The 22,880-nt window shown below is 39.9% G+C and overlaps 1 protein-coding gene across 2 annotated transcripts in view; it reads left to right on the top strand.

Moving 5' to 3' along the window:
- Positions 1-684: 684 nt before the first annotated feature.
- The window catches only part of parp10 (poly(ADP-ribose) polymerase family member 10), a 60,091-nt gene continuing 37,895 nt past the window's right edge, over positions 685-22,880 (top strand). For both annotated transcript variants that reach the window (XM_051935532.1, XM_028818031.2), the window contains exons 1-2: positions 685-849; positions 14,976-15,151. In XM_051935532.1, coding sequence (XP_051791492.1) covers positions 14,977-15,151 — 175 coding nt within the window. In that variant the 5' untranslated portion in view covers positions 685-849; position 14,976. The remainder of the gene's footprint in view (positions 850-14,975; positions 15,152-22,880) is intronic.

The following is a 22,880-nucleotide window of genomic DNA, read 5'->3' as shown; positions in this document are numbered from 1 at the left end:
CCACGAATACTGTGACCCACCAGATGTCACTGTTGTCAAAAGCTTTGGATTATTTTCCGGCACAATCGAGTAGAGGCTTTAAAAACTTTATGGTGCTTCGTCTGCACATCACTAACAGTAGCAAGTTGCTACTAGCAACAACATTCGCCCCAGTACATTCAGGGGGCAGTTTTTAATCAAGGGTCGTAAGGTTACTGAAAACTTAATCACATGAACAAATATGTCCCTGCATGCAATGTGTCCTTCTTCATTATTAATTTGTATATTATTTGTGTCAGCTATTCTGAGGAGACACGCACAAGTAAGAATTTCATTGTAATAACAATCCTGACCTGGCCTAAAGGTTAGCTCCTAGTCGCCTTACCCATGAAGCGTTACTACATAAGTCTTTATCGGTCTACATGTCACGCCCCCGTGACTCAGACATCGTGTTTTGTTTCCGTCCAGAACACTCCTTTTCTCCCAAACCCAAGCGATGCTCTTCTGTTGTCCAATTTCGCTGCGTCGTCTTTTTTCGCCTGTACCTTGCAAGTCGCACGTGACGTCATCGAAAACGCGAGCATCCCATTGGTTCGTTGCATTTCCCCTTAACCAGGAAGTCGCCGCCTGCATCATTTCACGCGAGGTGAGAGGCGGGGCGAATAGTCGATTCGGTGATGTTTATAAGGAAGCGGTGACAGCGAATGAGAAGCAGAGTTTAAAAGCCTGGGCGTGGTCCTGCGCTCATAGGGCTTGTTCGTTTTTTTTTGTTTGATTGATGTTGCGCTTAGTTTCACTTTTAATTCTTGCTATGTAAGACGACGAAGCTGGGAACTTCGCAGGGCAAGATAGGCTGAGAAACGATCACAGGTAAAATATATTTGACACGTAATGCGTGTTTTCACCTTTTGGTAAAGATGTCAAGAAATAGTAAGACTCAACTGCCCGTTACGTGTTTTTTTCGGGGGGTTTCTGTGCCAAACAGATATTTTCTCTCTTGTAAAAGTAATGCAACTTTCTACAAATATTGTGCAGCATCTGTTTCGTTTTGGAAAACGAATCCTTTATGACACCAAGGGCCTTTGCGTTATAATTGCACTGCTGCTTAGCATAATCATGTTTGTTTCCATCACTTCCTCGTGTTACTTTCAGCCAAAAAGACTGTCGCCCTGTCTAGGGACTGTACCTGCCGAGCGCCCGATGCTTCCTGGGATAGGCGTCATATGTACCCTCGACTATAGTTGTTGGTGAATTGTCAATTCAGATCGACTCTTGATTTGTACCTGACGATTTGCTATTCTGTTTTTAAATACGTTTTCCAAAAAAGTTGACCAGTCTGCCACCACGAAGTAATCCTCAAGGTAGTGGACGGCCTTGAGCAGATGGTACAACGTTTTATGGGGCCTCAGTTTAAAGTGTGGAAACCCGGCGATAAATTATTTACATTTAGACTAGGGGTGTACAACACCTATTCTGGAGGGCTGCAGGTTTTCATTCTCGCCATCTTAGTGAGAAAATTTGTCTTAAAATATCAAGTCAATTAAAATTTAAGACATGAAGCAATTCAGATGATTTTTTTCCCTTAAATGACAGCCAAACAAAAAAATTTTTTTCCTTTTTGTCTTATTGTTTGGTTGCTAATCAAGGAAAAGGGAATTAAGGAGTTTGAGTCTTAAATGGCAGTTGGTTAAAATGAAGGCAAAAAAGTTAACTAGCAGTGAAAACTGATAACTAAGATGTTTACAATGAAAGCTTGCAGCCACCGTAGCCCTCCAGTATCAGAGTTGTACACCCCCAATTAAACAAATGATTCTCATATCAAAATGTTACACTGTAAACTAAGAATGTATTAAGAACCAAGATATTATGGCCACTTTTTTGTTTTTCTTTCTTAGTCAACCTCAGCAGGGCTACCATGGACCCACCAAGTGCAGCATGGTAGCCCCCACTTCGAAATCCCCTGCCCTAGTTGCTATCTTATTCAACCTGTTAACAGTTAGATCACTTACCTTGAGGTAAGAAATGTCATTTTAAGGTTAGGTTTATTTTATGGGTCTTGTTCAGAAAGCGGACACCATCTCCTTCTTGTTGTTTGTTTTTAGACTGGCCTACCCCTACTATAAACCCTGAATTTAAGGTTCATGGGGGTAAGGCCAGGTACACCTGGGTCCCTAATCTTAAAAATTTAGAGTAGGTGCCTAATCTTAAAAACTAGTGGCGTTTGCTTTTGGCAAAGTGGCGTCCACTTTCTGAACAAGAGCCTATTTTATTACTACCATAGGTAAAATTGTGTTGCAGTACAGGAGATTGGCTGTCCTACTTGACAACAAATGAATAAATCCAGACACACACGTAGAATTCCAGTACAACATGGGTTAAAATAATAACACAAAATAATAAAAATAAAAGTGGAAATAATAAATAATTCCTAAATGCTGTGTGATTGCTGCTGGAGCAAAGCTATTTTTATATCTTTTTGTTCTGCTTTTGGGAAAAGACCAGCAGCATGAAGAACGTCCCTCAATGTTCTGTGACTGATGTGGGCATTTTGCCTGAATCGATCACTTAGATGGACATGTTCGACGTGCTGTTCTGGTAAGGGTGTGGTCACTCAAGGGCAAAACGATGGCATCTGTCCTGCTGAAATCTCACCTGCAGGCCAGACACAATGGAACAACTTAATCCATGGTGTAGGGCAATGCTGGTGCATGACATCTCTGCCTGCAGTATTTCGGTGACTCACTCTCTCTTTCCCTTCTCGCGACATTTTAAGGAATCATGGAATGCACAGAAAACTGGCCAAGTGTGGTCTTCATCTTGTTTGTAGCATATTTAATGAAAATATTAGGCATATATTTTGGACTGCAAGAGAAAAAACCAAGAGTGTTGCTTTTTGATATCTGCGCTCAAAACCAGATTAAGAAACCCCTCCCTATGGGCTCCAGGGTGTCAAAACTCAAAAGTTCCTTCTTCTCTATCGCATCCATATTGCTAACCGAGAATGGTAAACCGGAAGGCACGGACCCAGGTACACAGCGATGGACGCAGGAGACATAGTGCGCAGGCGCCTACAGCACACAGAAAAGAGGATTCTGCACTGCACACCAGAGTCAAACGGAAGACACTACGGGGTCCGCAAAGGTCCACAAAGATAGTACGAAAGGTGCATGCGCCTACAACGCTGTTCTGAACTAAATGTCCACACTACACAGCATGGTCCGGGTAATAAGAATAAACGAACTCTCCGTATTAAACGTTCGGCATCCTCACACGTCCAAACCATATAGCATATGTGAATCACATTACAGTGATGCATTATTAACAGTACAACCACAGAAAATGCTCCGTATTAACAGTAAGTGCAATTATCCATATTACTAACGGTAGACAACGGATAACTAATGGAGTCATGGTCACGGCTCCAAAACGATCCAGCTCAACTAACGGAGCTACAAAAACGAGCCCGCATAGATAAAATCATTAAACGTGGGCGCCTACAACGCACGTCTGAAACCTTCGAAGCAAAACTGTCTCGGCTCCAAAACCAAACAGCTCGACTAACGGAGCTACAAACACGAGCCCGCATGGACAAATACAATGAACATAGACTCCTACAACGCGTATCTGAAACTGCGGAAGCAAAGCAGACACGGGTTCAAAACGAAACACCACAACTGACGGAGATACACACACGAGCCCGCCTGGATAAAATCAATGAACACAGGCGCCTACAATGCGCGTCTGAAATGCCGCAACCAAAGAAGTCACGGCTCCAAAACGAAACATCTCAACTAACAGACATACAGAAACGAGCCTGCCTGAATACAATTAATGAACGCAGGCGCCTACAACGCGACTCTCAAACAGCAGAGGCAATACATAAACGGCAAAGAAAGGAACGACAAACAACCGCTAAACAATTCCACCAATTAGCTGACAACGCATTCTGTAATGAGTCCACTATTAATGAACATTCATTAGGATTAATGAATATCATTTGCTGTCATTGTCATTCACTTAACTTCCCTGAAGAAACAACTGGCACTACAACTAATGAGTTTACACGGTGTTGTCAAAAGGGTCAGGTTAGACTGCCTCCTTTAGATGACTTTCCTGAATATCTACGGAAGCTTCTAACTTTCCTGAATATCTGCGGAAGCTTCTAACTAACAATGTACCCGAAAGTAAAAACTTTATGGACTGCATTGGATCCTACAATAGTTCATTTCCTTTTGCATCTAACGGGGTAAATATCAGGTCACCAGCTGGCAATGGCAGACCCTTCCTGAAAACAAGCAATACACAGAGCTGATAATGAGAAACGTCGCTGAAGTCATAAACGGTCACCCATTAGCTAAGTCTACAAAAGTACTTATAGGATCACATTCTAACAATACTGTTTTGATTCCTACAGTTGACGTTCCAAGTTCTTACCTGGAATTACCTTTTACACTTAAATGACGCCAATTTCCCATTAAACCTGCATTTGCCATGACGATCAACAAATCCCAAGGACAAACCATGGACAGAGTTGGCATATACCTCTCTGAGCATGTACTTGGACATGGACAGCTTTTATGTAGCCTTCTCAAGAGTTCAGCGTTCATCTGACATTAAAGTTAAAGTTGTAGATACTCCATACCAAGGAAAACTCATTCAAGGACAACACACCATCTTTACTACAAATGTTGTGTATAAAGAAATATTCCAATATTTCTTTCTAATGTGCCATGCTATGGGTTCTTTACTTCCTTTGTTCGTCATCTACACCTTTACACTCCAATATATCTCATACATACATCAATGTATGTCGGGTTACCCAACACCAGGGATTGGCGAGCGAAGCGAGCAGGGGGCAAAGCCCCCTAGTTAAGAATATTATGTATGTCAGTGATAAATCGGGGACAGGCATTGAGGTTGGAAGCACGCACTGATGCAGTGTGTTGCTGTATCTACCACATGACAAACCACCTCAGGATCCCAAATTAGGACCCAACTGCAGTCATTCAATTAAAAAAAAAAATGTTCCCAAACTTTATATTAGGCCAACTTCACCTTCCTTTTTTTTTTTTTTTTTTTTTTTTTCTTCATTAGTGTATAACAGTGAATGTAACAAACTAAATGAGGAGTGCAACATGACAGCTATGGAAAATTAACTTTCTTCAGAAAGCGCAGTTAACAAACATCCATTAAATATTTTTGAAAGGCTTGTGCCACTTTGTAGAAAAAAGGTAACAGATAACCACATGTGTTGGGTTTGCATATTTCTTTCTCGGGACCTCATTGTCTCCCACCCTGTTCATGTCTGTGTTGGTGTTACCAGACTGTTCATTGCTCCTAAGACTTACTAGAAGTGGAGATATTAGCCCTTTCCAGACTATCTCGGGCTTATTAATTCCAACTGCAGTATGTACTGCTTGTTCAAATCATCATTTAGGTTTATTATTCATTACTTTATCAACTTCAAAATAATGTCAGGAAAATGTAAAGTATTGCACATAGACAGTAAAAATATTCGGTTTGAATACACAGTTGGAGGTCTGAAAATCGAAAGTACACCTTATGAGAAGGATTTAGGGAGTCATAGTGGACTGATCACTATCAACTGCCAGACAGCTAAGCATGTTCAGATCCGGCCAGTACTTAGATGGGAAACCATCTAGGAAAAACTTTGGTTGCTGCTGTAAGAGGGTTTGACAAAGCAAACAAAGGGGCGCTAACCCTGTGGTCTTTGTGTAGATCCCAATGCCCAGTGCAGTGATGGGGACACTGTGCTGTCCTTCGGATGAGATGTAAAAATGACATCTTGACTCTCTGTGGTCATAAAAAATCCCTGGGCATCCTTCGTAAAGCGTAAGGTGTATCCCGATGCCTGGAATACATTGCCCACCATGGCCTAGTCTTTCTGGCCCCCTAATTATTCCCTGTCTCTAATTGGCTATCCCACTCACCACTTCACCACCTAATTGCTAATGTGTGGTGAGCATGCTGGCACAAAAATGGCTGCTGTCTCATCATCCAGGTGGATGCTGCACATGAGTGGTGGTTGAAGTGGCTCCCCACTCACTATGAAAAGTGCTTTGAGTAGCAAGAAAAGCGCTGTGTACATGTTGTTCTAATTAGTATGCAGAAACCATTATGTTAGGTTATACTAGGGGGCTCCGCCCCCTGCTCGCTTCGCTCGCCAACCCCTGGCGTTGGGACATGAGAAAGAGTCAGATGTATGAATTAGATATAGAATAGTGTGCAGCTTTGGATGATGCCCATAGAAATAACAAATAGAGTGTTTGTCATATATTAATGTTTTATTGGAATATTTCTTTGTATACAACATTAGTAGTAAAGATGGTGTCTTGTCCTTGAATGAGTCTTCCTTGGCATGGATTATTTATAATTTTAACTTTAACGTCAGATGAATGGCGAACACGTGAGAAGGCAACATAAAGTTGTTGATGGTCATGGCAAATGCAGGTTTAATGGGGAACTGTCGGCGTTTCAATGTAAAAGGTAATTCTAGCTCAGAACTTGTAAGGTCAATTCTAGGAATGAGAACAGTATTGTTAGCATGTGATCCTGTAAGAACTGTCGCTTGAATAACATTGCGTGTCATGGTGTTGACGACTAACCGTGTGCCATTGCATAAACCCTGTTTTGTGTTAAGGTTTCTTAATAGCATGATTATTGTTCCGTTTTTAAGGGCAAGGTCGTGTTGTGGTAATCCGGCAGGGTTAATAGTGTTCAAATATTCTAAGGGGAAATTTATATGTTCATTGTCGTCATCAGAGTCAACTTTGTCTGAGCTTAGAAAGATCTGTGTCTCTCCAGGAAGTAATGAAATGACTTGGTTATTAATGTGATTAACATTAATATTTTTTGGACATAATATAGTGCGTTGTGTTAACAGGGGTATTTGGTCTAATGTGATTGCTGTTCCAAATATCTCTTTTACTAAGTCGTCTGAGATAAAGGATTGTGGAATGGAAATAATATCTGGGTGAAGTCCATCTGTATTTGTGAGTGTACCATTTCCCAGTTGTATTAGCCAACTGTTATATTCTGGATCTGGACATCGCATGTTTTGTACCAACTGTATTGTTTTAAAGCAATGCCAATTGTCTGCGTATTTTAAGGTGGACTGAACAATAGCTGAGCGCATGGCATGTGGAACAATAGCTAAGCATTGTCTAAAATCTCCTCCTAATAAAAGAACTTTTCCTCCAAAGGGAATATTATTATTCATCAACGTTTGTAGAAGTTTATCAATGGTGTTGAGTAAGTGACTGGATGCCATTGTACATTCATCAATAATTATCAGTTTTGCAAGACGGATGTCTCGGGCATTGCTACTGTGAATGTTCATAGTGGATACTGATGTCTCTGTGATTGGGACCGGTATTTTGAATATTGAGTGACATGTACGACCATTTATTAACAGATTTGCTGCCACTCCGGAGGATCGCAGTCACTGTTAATATGTTTCCTTTTCTGCAGTTGAACGGTTAATAGTGCTTTATTGTAAGGAGATCCACCTATGCTGACACCTATGCTGTCTAGTGTGAAGGTGTTGACGTTCACTTTAGAATATGTGGCTTTGGGTGTCACTTCTTATGGATGTGTGTGTGTGTGGGGGGGGGGGGGGTGGTGAGGATTGTTGTTGCGCGAGCGTCTTCTTTCTTTTTGTGTTCCTGTGTCTTGTTTGAATCCCCCTCTTTGTGTGTGTCCCGTCCGTTGCTTGTAGGGTCTGTGGGGTGGGCTTCGCTCGCCAACCCCTGGTGTTGGGAATGACAAAGAGCGTGATGTATGAATAAGATATAGAATAGTGTGACGGTGTAGATGATGCAAATAGAAATCAAACAATAAAGTGTGTGGCACAGTGTAAAGGTTTATTTGAAAATTTCTTTGTACACGCCGTTTAAGTGTAAAAGGTAATTCCAGCTCAGAACTTGTAAGGTCATTTAAGATGGTTATTGTTGTGATCAGAGTCAAGTTTGTCAGAGCTTAGAAAGAGTTGTGTCTCTCCAGGAAGTAATGGAATGACTTGGGTATTTATGTTTTCCACATTAATATTTTTTGGACATAATATAGTGCGTTGTGTTAAAAGGGGCATTTGGTCTAATGAGATTGCTGTTCCAAATGTCTCTGTAACTAAGTCGTCGCAGATAAAGGCTTGAGGAATTGTAATAATATGTGGCTGAAGTCCATCTGTATTGGTGAGTGTACCATCTCTCAGTTGTAATAAGCAATTGTTATGATCTGGTTCTGGACATCGTATCTTTTTTACTAACTGTATCTTTTGAAAGTAATGCCAATTGTCTGCGTATTTTAAGGTGCACTGAACAATAGCTGAGTGCATGGCATCTGGAAGAATAGCTAATCACTGTCTAAAATCTCCTCCTCATAAAAGTACCTTTCCTCCAAATCGAATATTATTATTCATAAACGTTTGTAGAAGTTTATGAATGGTGTTGAGTAAGTGACTTCATGCCATTGAACATTCATCAATAAACAACATTTTTTCAAGACGGATGTCACGTGCAGTGCCACCGTTAATGTTCATAGTGGATACCGATTTGTAGGATCTAATGCAGTTGATAAAGATTTAACTTTCAGGTACATCGTCAGTTATAAGCTTCTGTAAATATTCAGTATATGAATGTAAAGAAGGCAGTCTAATTTGACCCTTTTGACAACAACGTGTAAATGTATAACTTGTATTGCCAGTTGTTTCTTCAGGGAAGTGAACTGAATGACAATGATTGCAAATGACATTCATTAATCCGAATGAATTTTCCTGGTGTATGTTTTCCTTGTGCCGTTTGAGAGGCGCGTTGTTGCATGTGTAGTATTTGGGACGTGTTGTTTTGGAGCTGTAATCGATTTGCCTGTGCTGTGTGAGAAGCCCGTTGTAGCCTTCGCTGCCATTAACGTATGTCTGAGACGGGAGGTGTTTCGTTTTGAATCCGTGCCTGTTGCGATGCAACACTTTGATTGATAGATTGCGTAATGTGGATCTAGGATGTAGATTTGTGCATATTTGCGTTGTTGATTTGTTTCAGGGTGCACTGTTCCAATGCGATGCAGTATTTGTGCACATATGCGAAAGCAGTATGGTCCATTGCCTTTTGGTGGCCTGATATTTACTAAAAGCAAATGAACTATTGTAGGATCTAATGCAGTTCATAAAGTTTTTACTTTTAGGTACATCGTTAGTTAGAAGCTTTAGTTGAGCTTTGCGTTTTTGGAGTCGAGACATTTTTTCTTATGGATGTGTGGGGGGGATCGTTGTTGCGCGAGCGTTTTGTTTCTTTTTGTGTTCCTGTGTCTTGTTTGAATCCCCCTCTTTGTGTGTGTCCCGTCCCTTGCTTGTAGGGTCTGTGGGGTGGTTTTGTGTTCTTTTTTTTGGTCTTCCATGGGCTTGTTGAATCCCCCTCTTGGTGTGTGTCCCGTCCCGTCCCGTGCCTGTAGGGTGGGGGGGGTAGGGGTATGGTCGTGCCTTGCTATTGTGCGCTCGTCTGTTCTTTTTTTTTTGGTGTGTTTAGTTTCGTGTGCAATGTGTTTCGTGCTTTCCCCTCGTTTGAGTACTCTTTTATGTGCCTTTTCCTTATTTTGGTGCTTGTTGAGCCTCATTTTTGTGACTCCTTTCTGTATGTGCTCACTCCTGTTTTCTGTGCTCTTGATCGGACTCTTTTTGCGCCTGCGTCTCTCGCGGCCCCTCATCCGCCTCTCTCCCCCTCTTTGTGTGTCCCGTCCCTTGCTTGTAGGGTCTGTGGGGTGGTTTTGTGTTCTTTTTTTTTGGTCTTCCATGGGCTTGTTGAATCCCCCTCTTGGTGTGTGTCCCGTCCCGTGCCTGTAGGGTGGCGGGGGTATGGTCGTGCCTTGCTATTGTGCGCTCGTCTGTTCTTTTTTTTTTGTTGTGTTTAGTTTCGTGTGCAATGTGTTTCGTGCTTTCCCCTCGTTTGAGTACTCTGTAATGTTTTTTTTCCTTATTTTGGTGCTTGTTGAGCCTCATTTTTGTGACTCCTTTCTGTATGTGCTCACTCCTGTTTTCTGTGCTCTTGTCGGACTCTTTTTGCGCCTGCGTCTCTCGCGGACCCTCATCCGCCTCTCTCGCCCTCTTTTGTCCGCCTTTCTCGGGTCCTCAGCCGACTCTCGCGGACTGTTTGTTGCGCCGGCGCAGTACGTCTTTTTGCAGCTACGGCCCATGGCCGGATGTGCCTGCGTCCATCATCCGGTTTAGCATTCTCGGTTAGTAATATGGATAGCACCCTGATGTGTAGAGCACAAGTTCAAGGAGGTCAAGCCTTATAACACTGGTGAGGCCTCATCTGGAGTGCAGTTTTGGTCTCCAGGCTACAAAAAGAACACAGCAGCACTGGAAAATGTCCAGAGAAGAGCGACTAGGCTGATTGCAGGGCTACAGGGGATGAATTATGAAGAAAGATTAAAAGAGCTGAGCCTTGTCTGTTCAAACAAAAGAAGATTAAGAGGAGATGTGTTATGCAGTGAAATGCTATGACTGTGATTTGAGACAAATATAAAGGGGGACAATAACAATACTTCATTTTATAAATTCAGAAATCATTAATAGAATTATACATTTATAGTAAACTAGCAAAATACCCGCGCTTCGCAGCAGAGAAGTAGTGTGTTAAAGAGGTTATGAAAAAGTAAAGGAAACATTTTAAAAATAACGTAACATGATTGTCAATGTAATTGTGTTGTCATTGTTATGAGTGTTGCTGTCATATATATATATATATATATATATATATATATATATAGCAAAATACCCGCGCTTCGCAGCGGAGAAGTAGTGCGTTAAAGAGGTTATGAAAAAAAAAAAAAGGAAACATTTTAAAAATAACGTAACATGATTGTCAATGTAATTGTGTTGTCATTGTTATGAGTGTTGCTGTCTTTTATATATATATATAATAATATACACACATCCACAAAAACATATATATACATATACAAATTTACATATCTACATATATATATATAGACATACATATATATATACATACATTCACACATATATATATATATATACTGTATATAAACATATGTACTTATTGGCTCCTGTATTTAGGATATAGCAGGTTGGATAATGGACGGATGGACATCTGTATGCATAGCCGTATTTGCCCGTTTTCATTTTTTTTCTTTGTTCAGTAATATTTCAGTAAACCCGGCGCTTGTCAGTTCAAATCCTGGTACTGACACCACTGTGTGACCCTGAGGAAGTCACTTCACCTGCGTGTGCTGCAAAAAACAAAAGTAATGTAACAAATTGTACCTCAGATGTTGTAAGTTGGTGGAATAAAGGCATAAGTAAAATAGATAAATATGTATTATACACATAGGAACTATTCATTTATTTTCAGTTAAGTCATCTGCAGCAAACTTTTATAAATGAGGGTTTCTTCTTCATTAACATTTTCTCTTGGAGAGCTTTTTTAATTTCATTGAAAATGAAAGCAGCAGCTGCCAAAATATGTAGCTTTCTTATTAATTTTTCAACATTGTGTAAAATAAATGTATAAAGTAACATAAAAGGTTTAACCGGTAATAGAATGATTGAAAATAGTTTTGCATTTACCTTTTTAGTAAAAGGCGAGCTTTTAAGCCTGAGAAATCACCCCGTAAATGCACACGTTTAATTGCACATGTGTTAATATGTATGGTTACACAGTATTAAAAGACAGTGAACAACGTCAGTTACCTTTGTTCCCGCGTTTGATAAAAGGCGAGCTTTTAAGCCTGAGAAATCACCCCGTAAATGCACACGTTTAATTGCACATCTGTTAATATGTATGCTTACACAGTATTAAAAGACAGTCAAAAATTAACGTCATTTACCTTCGTTCCCGCGTTTGACTCGTGCTGTAAATCTCTTCCTTGTTTTTAGTTCACGTGATTACGTAGGAGGCGTGATGATGCGATACGTGACTCCGCCTCCTCCATTAGAGTATATGGACAAAAAATATGTTCCAGTTATGACCATTACGCGTAGAATTTCGAAATGAAACCTGCCTAACTTTTGTAAGTAAGCTGTAAGGAATGAGCCTGCCAAATTTCAGCCTTCCACCTACACGGGAAGTTCGAGAATTAGTGATGAGTCAGTCAGTCAGTCAGTCAGTCAGTGAGTCAGTGAGGGCTTTGCCTTTTATTAATATGTATAGATACTAATAGATGTGGTGAGAGAGGACATGTAGGTGATAGGTATAACAGTGCAAGATGCAGAGGACAGGAAGAGATGGAAAAAGATGATATGCTGTGGCAACGCCTAACGGGAGCAGCCAAAAGAAGCAGCAGAAGTATAATAATAATAATAATAATAATAATACTAACAAATAAATACATGACTTAATGTGAGAGAGTTAACAATAGGGCATCACATAGTTCTAGACACTTCTTTAACATGAGGGTGGACTGTGGACAGAAACTCCAACTCTGTCTCTCTGAACTGGACTTTACACAGCAGTAGAGTTTAACAGACCGCAGCACATAATAGTGGCCGTTGTTGGGATGGCTGACATCACAGATGATTTTCCTTGCTCTGTTTTGACATCGCTTGTTGTTGATGTTCTGGAGGTTAATAAGTGCAGACGCCCTGTGATGCATTCAGCGGGCTGCGCCACTCACTGCAGCACCCTGTGGTCCTGCTGCGTGCTGTTCCAAATCAGGAAGGAGAGACTTTGGTCAAAATACTTATTACGATGGATGTACCACTGATGGGTGCCATGATAAACTGGAATGAATTAAAATGCAAAACCCAATAGATATAATACAGTCAGAGAGGACCGACTCCATTGTGTACCTGTAGGGGGTGGGGGACACAGATGGGAGACATGCTGGCTTTCCTCTTGATGTCTGAGGAAGTTGCGGCATTGGTGAGACTCTTTAACAAGAGCCAATCCCAATCATGAGTTCTTAACAATATTACTTGGTGCATTACCTTGCCTGACAATACAATATTTCTTCTTCCCATTGGACTGTAAAAGCTTACGCATTTTATGCAAATGAAGTATTGGCATATCACATTTTTCTCTACTTTGCTGTATGTTGTATTGCTTTTCCATATTCTGCATAGTCTTTTATTATTTTATAAAGCTAACTGATTTCTTGTTACTTCCAAGCAAATGGAAGTCTTGAGATGGATGCCAAAATTCACTCTTCAGTTAAGTTCAGGTTCTGATTCTGTAATGTTCAAATCAGTGAAAAAAGTTGTATTTTAGCATGGTGTCTGTGGAAAAAATCTTAATTTTTACGTTGTAAAAATCACAACTACCTTTGGAGAATAATTGCACTTTTTGCATTTTGTATAAATCCTGGATGACTGTGTCATACCAACAGTTAAATTTTAGAACAAGCATTTTCCAAGATATCTACTCTGAATGCTGAGACCTAGGTCAGGTTTTTGGAATATATCGTTGTGCACATCTTTTTCAAACAAGTCAAACAAGTTGCATCGTATTTGTCTTGTTATGGGCTCCAAACCTATTCTTTTATTTACCCAGTTTGTGCCTGTTCCAATCTCCATGGATAGAATGTTTTGTCCCCAGGGGGAAATTTGGCTATTTTACCGAAGCTCTTTAAATAAATGAGTTAAATACATAGATAAATAAATCTATATACCACACACTATAGTCTGAACAGAATGACCAAAAATAAAGAAAATTTAAAAAAAGAAAATGTCTGCCTTAGCGTTCTCGGTCCCAGTGAGGCACTCTGCAGGTGTATTGCTGTTGGCAAAAAGAAGCCCCTGTAGTGTTTCCCGACACATTTCTACTGAATGATTTGTTGTCTGAATGTCCTCAGTGTTGCTGTGTCACAGAGAGTATCCATCCATCCATCTATTTCCCAACCCGCTGAATCCGAACAGGGTCACGGGGGTCTGCTGGAGCCAATCCCAGCCAACACAGGGCACAAGGCAGGAAACAATCCTGGGCAGGGTGCCAACCCACCGCAGGACACACAGAGACTATGTGCAGCGCTATTCATAATGCCACTCAGTTTTGTTTTCATTGCCATTTTTGCTACAACCTCCAGGGGGTCCAGAGTGCATCCTATAGCTGTGTGTGCCCTTTTAATTAGCTTGTTAATTCAGTGGGCCACACGTGCAGTGATGTTACTCCATATCCTTCAAAAACCATTTGACATACATCCATTGATAATAACCGCTATAGAAATTGTTTAATTTAAACCAGGATTTTTGTAGTCTGTTCTATTTAGTCATGGAACCAGGCCAATTGATTTGCAAAATACGCAATTTGCAGGAGTTGTTTTTGAAATAAATAATTTAGATATACATGTACACAATACAAATGTATGTTACAATAACAGATAGCTTGTTTGCCCCCTAAGGGTGCATATTTGAAGAGAAGTAAACAAACAGACTAAAAGATAATAGATGGATCTGTAAAGGTTGATGTGCACAGCAGCATTAAGCCATCTCTGTACCAGCCTGTCTTGTCTGTGCAGTTTATTTATTTGAGTTTCATGTGAATACTGTTGAAATTGTACACTTGGTTTAATTTCATGCTTATTTTGCTCTAGTTGTATAGATAATACATGAATTGTAGTTTAATGTACTTGATTGTATATTTGTTGTATTGTATTTAGTTGTATAGATAATACATGAATTGTAGTTTAATGTACTTGATTGTATATTTGTTGTATTGTATTGTAAATCTTCCATTCAGTGATTTCCTGCAGTATCACTAAAGTATCATTTACATAGAAGTACTGCATGGAGCATTGCATACCAAATTTTGAGTTATTTGGCAGGATCTGTTTTTTATAACAGAAGGAGAAATGCACACTCCCAAGAGTTTATTTGAGGTTTATAAAATAAAACCAATAAACTGCAGAAGACAAATTCAGTTTCATTTCTTTGATTTGGAGCTTGCACTTCTCTGTTACATTAAAAAAATTGAATTTGTATGCTTTTTTTTTTTTTTTTTTCTTTTCACTGTTGTGTTTTTATTCAGGATGTCTGGTGACAACAATGACCCAAGGGTTATAGAAGTTTTTGGAATCCCAGATGAAATCGAGAATGAGTTTTTGGGGCTGTTCTTTGAAAATAAGCGTCGGTCTGGTGGAGGTGCTCTTGCTTCGTTTGTCCGACAAGGAGATACAGCTACATTGATCTTTGAAGATGCAGAAGGTAATATTCAGCAGAATTGGATTGTGCATTTTATTTAAAAAAAAAAATATGTACACCACACAGGAGTGCAAGGTGAAGTATGAAAGAGGGGGGAAAAATGAGGAAAGGTGGACAGGAGAAACAACCTTTTTTCCTCTTGTTGTGTTTGTTTTAAATAGTTGTGTCAGGTTTGGTGGGTGATGTTTTGTGTTAATTCCTATGTAGCCTGAAAATCAGTTAATATTGTTAGTTTTCTTTTACTGTATTCCATTTTCATTTTATCTTTAAAAATTTAATCACCAAAACAAATTGGATGCCTGTTTAGGAACTGAAAAATGCAATTAGAAATATTGTACATCCTCTTATTTAATAATAGATTTGTATATTCAGAATGATAGTTTAAAGGACGTCTAATAATTTTAATATTTAGTTGTTGTCTTAATATTACAGATTTTATGAGGAATTGTTTTTACAGTGTGAGGCACTAATATCTCTAGACAAGTTGAATGGTTTTTTGTGCAATTATTTAAGGAGGACTATATGCATGTACAGTGTATACATGTAGTAGCAGAAATAAGTAGTAAACACACAACTGACAGTACATTCATGCGAGAAGGCCAGGCTATTCATTGCAGAAGTTACTTTAATTCATTATTGATAGTTGTGTATAAAGAAAGTGGCATTTGGGCTGGAGCTAAATGTTGTTATGATTCTCAGACAGCTATTAGGAGCTGTCTAACATGAACATGTGTCCTTGGGCTTTTATTTTGTGGTTTGTTCCTGCTGCTTTGTTTTTGTTAGTCCAGGACAATGGAGAGAATCGTACAGGCATACAGATTGGTGTCAACCAGGCAGCTCACACCCAAATTCACCACTGGTGTGTATAAATATCCTCTCGGAACGCAGTACTTGTTTGACTTTGTCTCACATGGGTTACCACAACTTAAACCATGTCCAATGGAATTGTTGTCCATGGAAAAACAAGGAAGTGCGTCTTCAGTGGGCATTAATAGTAGAATGACCCTGCACACAGAAGTTAATATTTAAGAAAGGAATAACAATTAAAAAGTGCATGAACAGGGTATAGTTTCAAATAAACAATTCTTATATCTATGTATGGGTCAAGGATGACACTTCAGAATTTACAAATTTGAATCGTACGAAGTTGTTCTGCCTACCTAAGATAAAGTCATCCCTGATGGAGGATCGCAGGATTCGTCGGGTAGATGGGTCCTTTCATCAGATTTGCTGGCCCAGCGCTGTCTCAGCTGTGGAATGGCCAAGTGGGGAAGGCAGCGTGATGGCTGAGGTCCCCAGGACTCTAAACAAATCCAAATCATATTATGTGATATCATCTACTGTTAAATTCTGCTCCATACTTGTAATATTTTTTATACTGTATTGAGGAATACTTCTGTTGCGTTCTGTATATTGTATTATATTGACCCCCCTTCTTTTTCACACCCACTGCACGCCCAACCTACCTGGAAAGGGGTCTCTTTTTGAACTGCCTTTCCCAAGGTTTCTTCCATTTTTTTTTCCCTACAAGGGTTTTTTTGGGAGTTTTTTCTTGTCTTCTTTGAGAGTCAAGGCTGGGGGGCTGTCAAGAGGTAGGGCCTGTTAAAGCCCATTGCGGCACTTCTTGTGTGATTTTTGGGCTATACAAAAATAAATTGTATTGTATTGAATCTAATTCATATGTTCCCAAGCAGCGTATAGAATAAAGCTATGTAAGCTGCAGAAATTGAATGCTGTGGATATGTATATAGTAATAAACACACACAACAGAAACTCCAATTTTTCAGGTTTGCTCAAATGAAGTAAAAGCCCTAGGTGTAATTTGTAACTCAGCTTAGCTCTCATAAATCATGGCAGAAAGTTTTTAATAAAAAAACCAAATCAGTGTTTCCATGTCTATTTAAATCAAAGGCTTCAATAATTTAATTTCTCTCATCTTTGTAATGGCTCATTCGCTGGCACCTCAGAAAAGTAATTAAGGCACTAGAGATAGTTACATGCAGCCTCCAGATTTTAATTAAAACTGGAACGTCTTGAGCTCGCAACTATATTCATTTTTCTTCCTGGTACATTATATAATTAATTTGAAGGATGTACATTTCTTTGGATCCCTTGAAAATAAAAAGTAAACGAGGGAGAAGAGTTACCTTTGTGGAGAGTTGATAATGCAGTTTTACTAAGGAGAAAGTACTGTAAAAACATTTTGGTTTTTGTAATGGAGAAGACATTTACATATTTAGAGTGGAGGGCTTGTAAGTTGATTTTGCAGTTGGCAATGTATTGATTTAATTGTGATAGCTGAATATAAGAAAAATGCAAAACTCGATCAATTATGATAGCTGAATATAAGAAAAATGCAAAACTCGATCAATTACTGAAAATAGACAAATGTGTGTTGGTTATGTGGCAATTTTATTTTAAAATATGCATATGTTACAGCATGTACTGTATTTATCATGTAACCAAATTAAAGGACATTCATCTTTTATTCCTAAATTCTTAACTTTTCAAAGCTGATGTCGCATCATGTAAGTTCTAATATTAGAATATGTCAGACTTGCTGGCTGGCTGGTTGTGTTTTCTGATCTCCTCACCAGACCATGTCAATTTGACAAGCCAGAGAGTTTTCAGTCATGTACATTTAGTGACTGTGTTGTGTTTGCCCCTTTTTCTGACTGCCAATAGCATGCTGCCTGATGGAGCCAGTGCTGTATGAGGGACTGACAGTGTGTTCAGTCATAATCTCTGCTCTTTTTTAATTTTGTTATGGACAGGTACATAACACCTGCTTCATTTCATTATATGCATTGAACTTCCAGATGAGCATTTATTTGTTGTCCGCTGTCATGCACCCAGAATACACCCCTATGCCTAAAGACAAAATCAAACCTGTCTCTTCTCTATCTACTGTATACACATACACCTATATATGGTTGAAATAGTATACTGTCAAATAATGCAAAGAGTACGCGACACGTGTTTCGCCCTAATTCTGGGCTCATCAGGCGTACACACTCACTGCACCCCCCCTCTCGGGGAATCAAACGTCGGCGCATTGCACCACGGCGTGTGGTTCGTTCATTTGACAGCATGTAGATCGGGGTAATTACATTCATGGCATTTGTAGTCTGAATCACAATCTGATTGTGTGGGTGGTTACCTACTTCAACCATTCTCGCAACTGAAAGAGGGCACCGTGGCGGATGTTAGCTGACCAACCACAAATGTTACCTGGTAGGTAACCACCCATACAATCAGATTGTGATTCAGACTATGAATGCCATGAATATTATATATAATTTATATTACATTGCATCCGGAAAGTATTGACAGCGCATCACTTTTTCCACTTTTTGTTATGTTACAGCCTTATTCCAAAATGGGTTAAATTAATTTTTTTCCTCAGAATTCTACACACAACACCCCATAATGACAACGTGAAAAAAGTTTACTTGAGATTTTTGCAAATTTATTAAAAATAAAAAAATTGAGAAAGCACATGTAGGGACGCCCCTACTGCATCTGTTCCAGGGGAGCTACCATGGACAGCTCAATACCTCCCCCAGGACGCTTGGTGGCAGCCTCCCTGGCAGACGATGATTCCCCAACCGGGCGCATGGCTCCATGGAAGATGGAGTCTTCCACAGCCTGGTTGGGGGCTCGGATGGCCGCCAGGGGGAGCTGCATGGACTTTGCAGCCCGGCTGGTCAATTCCTCAGCCCCACCCAGAAATGCAATTGGGCCCAGGTGATCAAGCACCTGGAATACTTCCAGGTGGGGTATAAAAAAGGCCAGCCACCACCACTTGAGAGAGCGAGAGTCGGGAGGAGGAGTGGTGCTGCCAGAAGGATTGTTGCTGTGGTGAGAATAGTGCTTGTGTGGGACTGTGTATTGCCTGTGGGTCACGGGGAAGACGTGCGCCCACGGGTGAAGAAAATAAAACGTGTGTGTTTAAGACATACGGTGTCTGTCTGTCTGTGCCTGGGGCCTCATGTATAACGCCGTGCGTAGAACTCACACTATAACATGGCGTAAGCACAAAAGCGGGATTGTGCGTACGCACAGAAAAATCCAGATGCAGGAATCTGTGCGCACGCATACTTTCACGTTCTTCTACTACATAAATCCAGATTTGCGTGAAAAGTAACGCACGTGCACGCGCCTTCTGTCCCGCCCCAACTCCTCCCAGAATTACGCCTCTTTGAATATGCAAATCAATATAAACAGCCTTCTGTGAAAAGACAATGGGAAAAGCACGGGAGAAAATATAAGAATTTCAGCGAATACCAAGTGGAGGCAAAGGAAAAACGTACTATTTGTTGGTTTAAACAGTGGTATAAACAACAAAAGGAAGTTGATCGAGTGACAGAGTGTCGGAGAAACTCGAAGGCTCAACTTCACAAAGTCGCACAGTGCCCGAAATAAAAAAGAAATCACATATCAAAGTCGCCGTGAAAAAGCGAGTCGTAGCCCACCGTCTGAGTGTCATATGAAAGCTTATTAGGGTACAGACAAAAAAAGGCACACAGTGGGGAAAAAAGCACGAAATGTCAACTTTAATCTCGAAATTTCTACTTTAATCACGTAGTTTATTTTGCCATTAAAGTAGAACATCATAAACTTCATCTTAAAATCGTTAAATTTACTAGTTTCTCAAATCCCATTGTAACTAAAGTGGCATGTTAAATGCTTTGTTCTGTATTTGATCTTCTATGTACTCTATGTGTATGAATCACTACCTGCTTTTTAAACGGGCTTTCTCTTTCTCCGACAGGACACATAATCCATTACATTCTTGATATTACAGCTCTCTGAATAATTAAAATACTGAGATGTATACGTGATATCTTTTTCATGATGATAGGAATGAAAGCATGTTATTAAACATGGGAACACGGTGGCGCAGTGCTTGTTCATGTCTCACGCAAGAGGCTTGCTGCGCCATGCGCGACCTTCAATGAAATAATTTATCACAGCAGTACTATCTCTTTCAAACGTACTAACCTCCAATTCCTGTCCTTACTTTTCTTTCTCCAAAAACTCAATCGCCACACAATAAGCTATGTAATAGACGTGAAGCCATCTGTAAGCTTAGAACTTCGATTCTTCAAAACTTTTAAGGAACATTGAAATATCTTAGTAGTACGTGTTTAATTATTATATCCGTCTATCTTTCCAGTGTCACGTCAGCACCAGCAAGAATACAGCGCAAGTCAGGAACAATTACTGAACTAGCTAGCGCTGTGGCACCGTGTCCTCACATGTTTAATTATTAACAATACAGATTATTTAAATGAAGTTAAAGTTTTATCTGTATAATATAATCAACATGTTTTGCTGCATTTCGTCTTAGAAATGAATACCGTCATCACATGTAAATAAGCCCTTTATAAAGTGGCGCAGGTTGTGCAATATTATAACTGTAGTGCAAGTTTACAGTGGGGTAATTGTACTTATAAGTCCAAACATTTCTACAAGGAGCACTTGATGGACTGATTTAGTGTGTTTAGAGTTCTTGGGATGAAACTGTTTCTAAACAGCGAAGTCCGTACAGGGACTAAAGCGTTTGCTGTAGCTCAGGCAGCGTCTGCTTCATTCTGTATACCGATAATTCTCTTTCCAATCAGCTGCTGCTGTGATTTCCCACTCAGATACAGTGATATAAATACTCCGAGTGGTGCAGTGAGAGTAATGTGGAAAAAGATGATCTGCTGTGGCAACCCTTAACAGGATCAGCTGAAAGAAGATGCAGTGAGAGTTACAACGCTAAAGCAGTTATGGTATTTGGAATACTATGGCTATTCCCTGGACCATTATATTGCTACAGGTTAATTACAATCAGATGCATTACACTAATAAACAATATGCAGTTAATTTCAGTGTATTTATAAAGCCGCGCCAGGAATGTGGATTTAAGAAAGAAACACAGTAGCACTGCTTTGACACTGGGTGCCGCCAGTCTGCAAAACCGGGCGGATAAATTGCGTACGCCAAGGAATGAGTTACTGTGGAAATGTGCGTGGCTTTACGCCAAGTTTAGGTTTTATACATCGCGATTTGAGCATGGAAAGGTTTGTACGCAACATTTCTGTACGTATGCACCGTTTATACATGAGGCCCCTGGTCTTTTACAATATATATATATATATATATATATATATATATATATATATATATATATATATATATATATATATATATATATGTACACTGCCTGGCCAAAAAAAAAAGGTCACACACTCTAATATTTCGTTGGACCGCCTTTAGCTTTGATTACGGCACACATTCGCTGTGGCATTGTTTCGATAAGCTTCTGCAATGTCACAAGATTTAGTTCCATCCAGTGTTGCATTAATTTTTCACCAAGGTCTTGCATGATGGGTGCATCACTTCATCTGCCTCTCTTCTTACCCTGATGGGCCCATCACTATGGAACAGGATAAATCTGGACTCGTCAGACCACATGACCTTCCATTGCTCCAGAGTCCAATCTTTATGCTCCCTAGCAAATTGAAGCCTTTTTTTCCGGTTTGCCTCACTGATTAGTGGTTTTCTTACGGCTACACAGCTGTTCAGACCCAATCCCTTGAGTTCCCTTCGCATTGTGCGTGTGGAAATGCTCTTACTTTCACTATTAAACATAGACCTGAGTTCTACTGTTGTTTTTCTTCGATTTGATTTCACCAAACGTTTAAGTGATCACCGATCACGATCATTCAGGATTTTTTTTCCAGCCACATTTCTGCCTCGAAGACGATGGGACCCCACTTTTTAATAATGCATTGGACAGTTCTTAACCCAATTTTAGTAGTTTCTGCAATCTCCTTAGATGTTTTCTCTGCTTGATGCATGCCAATGATTTGACCCTTCTCAAACAGACCAACATCTTTTCCACGACCACAAGATGTGTCTTTCGACATGGTTGTTTAAGAAATGAGAAGCAACTCATTGCACCATCCATCCATCCATCCATTTTCTAACCCGCTGAATCCGAACACAGTGTCACGGGGGTCTGCCGGAGCCAATCCCAGCCAACACAGGGCACAAGGCAGGAACCAATCCTGGGCAGGGTGCCAACCCACCACAGGACCTCATTGCACCAGTTAGGGTTAAATAACTTGTTGCCAGCTGAAAGATAATCGCCCATGCAGTAATTATCCAATAGGAGGCTCGTACCTATTTGCTTAGTTAAATCCAGGTGGCGACTTTTTTTTTGGCCAGGCAGTGTATATATATGTAATGTGTGTGTGTGTGTGTGTGTGTGTGGGGATCTGAAGGTGTTGGTCATAGTCTTTTTCATTATTTAGATGTTTTTCTTTTTGAAGCCTGCATATGCTGGGTTCAAGTTCAAGTGTCTGTTAATGGTGTTTCCATTAGAGAGTCACAATTCAGCCAGCTGTCTGGCCCTCTCTTAATGTTGGCCCTGAATTTTACTTTCACAGTGTCCCAGTTTAACTTTGTGTCTGGTGGTACTTGTATGTGAAAACGCCATTAATAGACATTTGGACTTGAACCCAGCACTTGCAGGTTTTAAAAAATTCATATACAGCATCAGTTTTAAATGGTAAATTTTATCTATCAATCAATCGATATAGATTATTTTATATATAATATCTGTCTCACAATCATTTACAACATGCATTTGATGTTTATAACACTGTTTAGTTATGTTACTGAATGTCAATTCAATGTTGCGATTGGCTGTTTAGTAACATGACAGCCTGTTGGTAAT

Source organism: Erpetoichthys calabaricus, chromosome 13 (assembly GCF_900747795.2).
Source record: "Erpetoichthys calabaricus chromosome 13, fErpCal1.3, whole genome shotgun sequence".
Classification (NCBI taxonomy): Eukaryota; Metazoa; Chordata; class Cladistia; order Polypteriformes; family Polypteridae; genus Erpetoichthys; species Erpetoichthys calabaricus.
The sequence above is the reverse complement of the archived record's forward strand: the minus strand, read 5'-3'. Positions and strand labels throughout refer to the sequence as shown.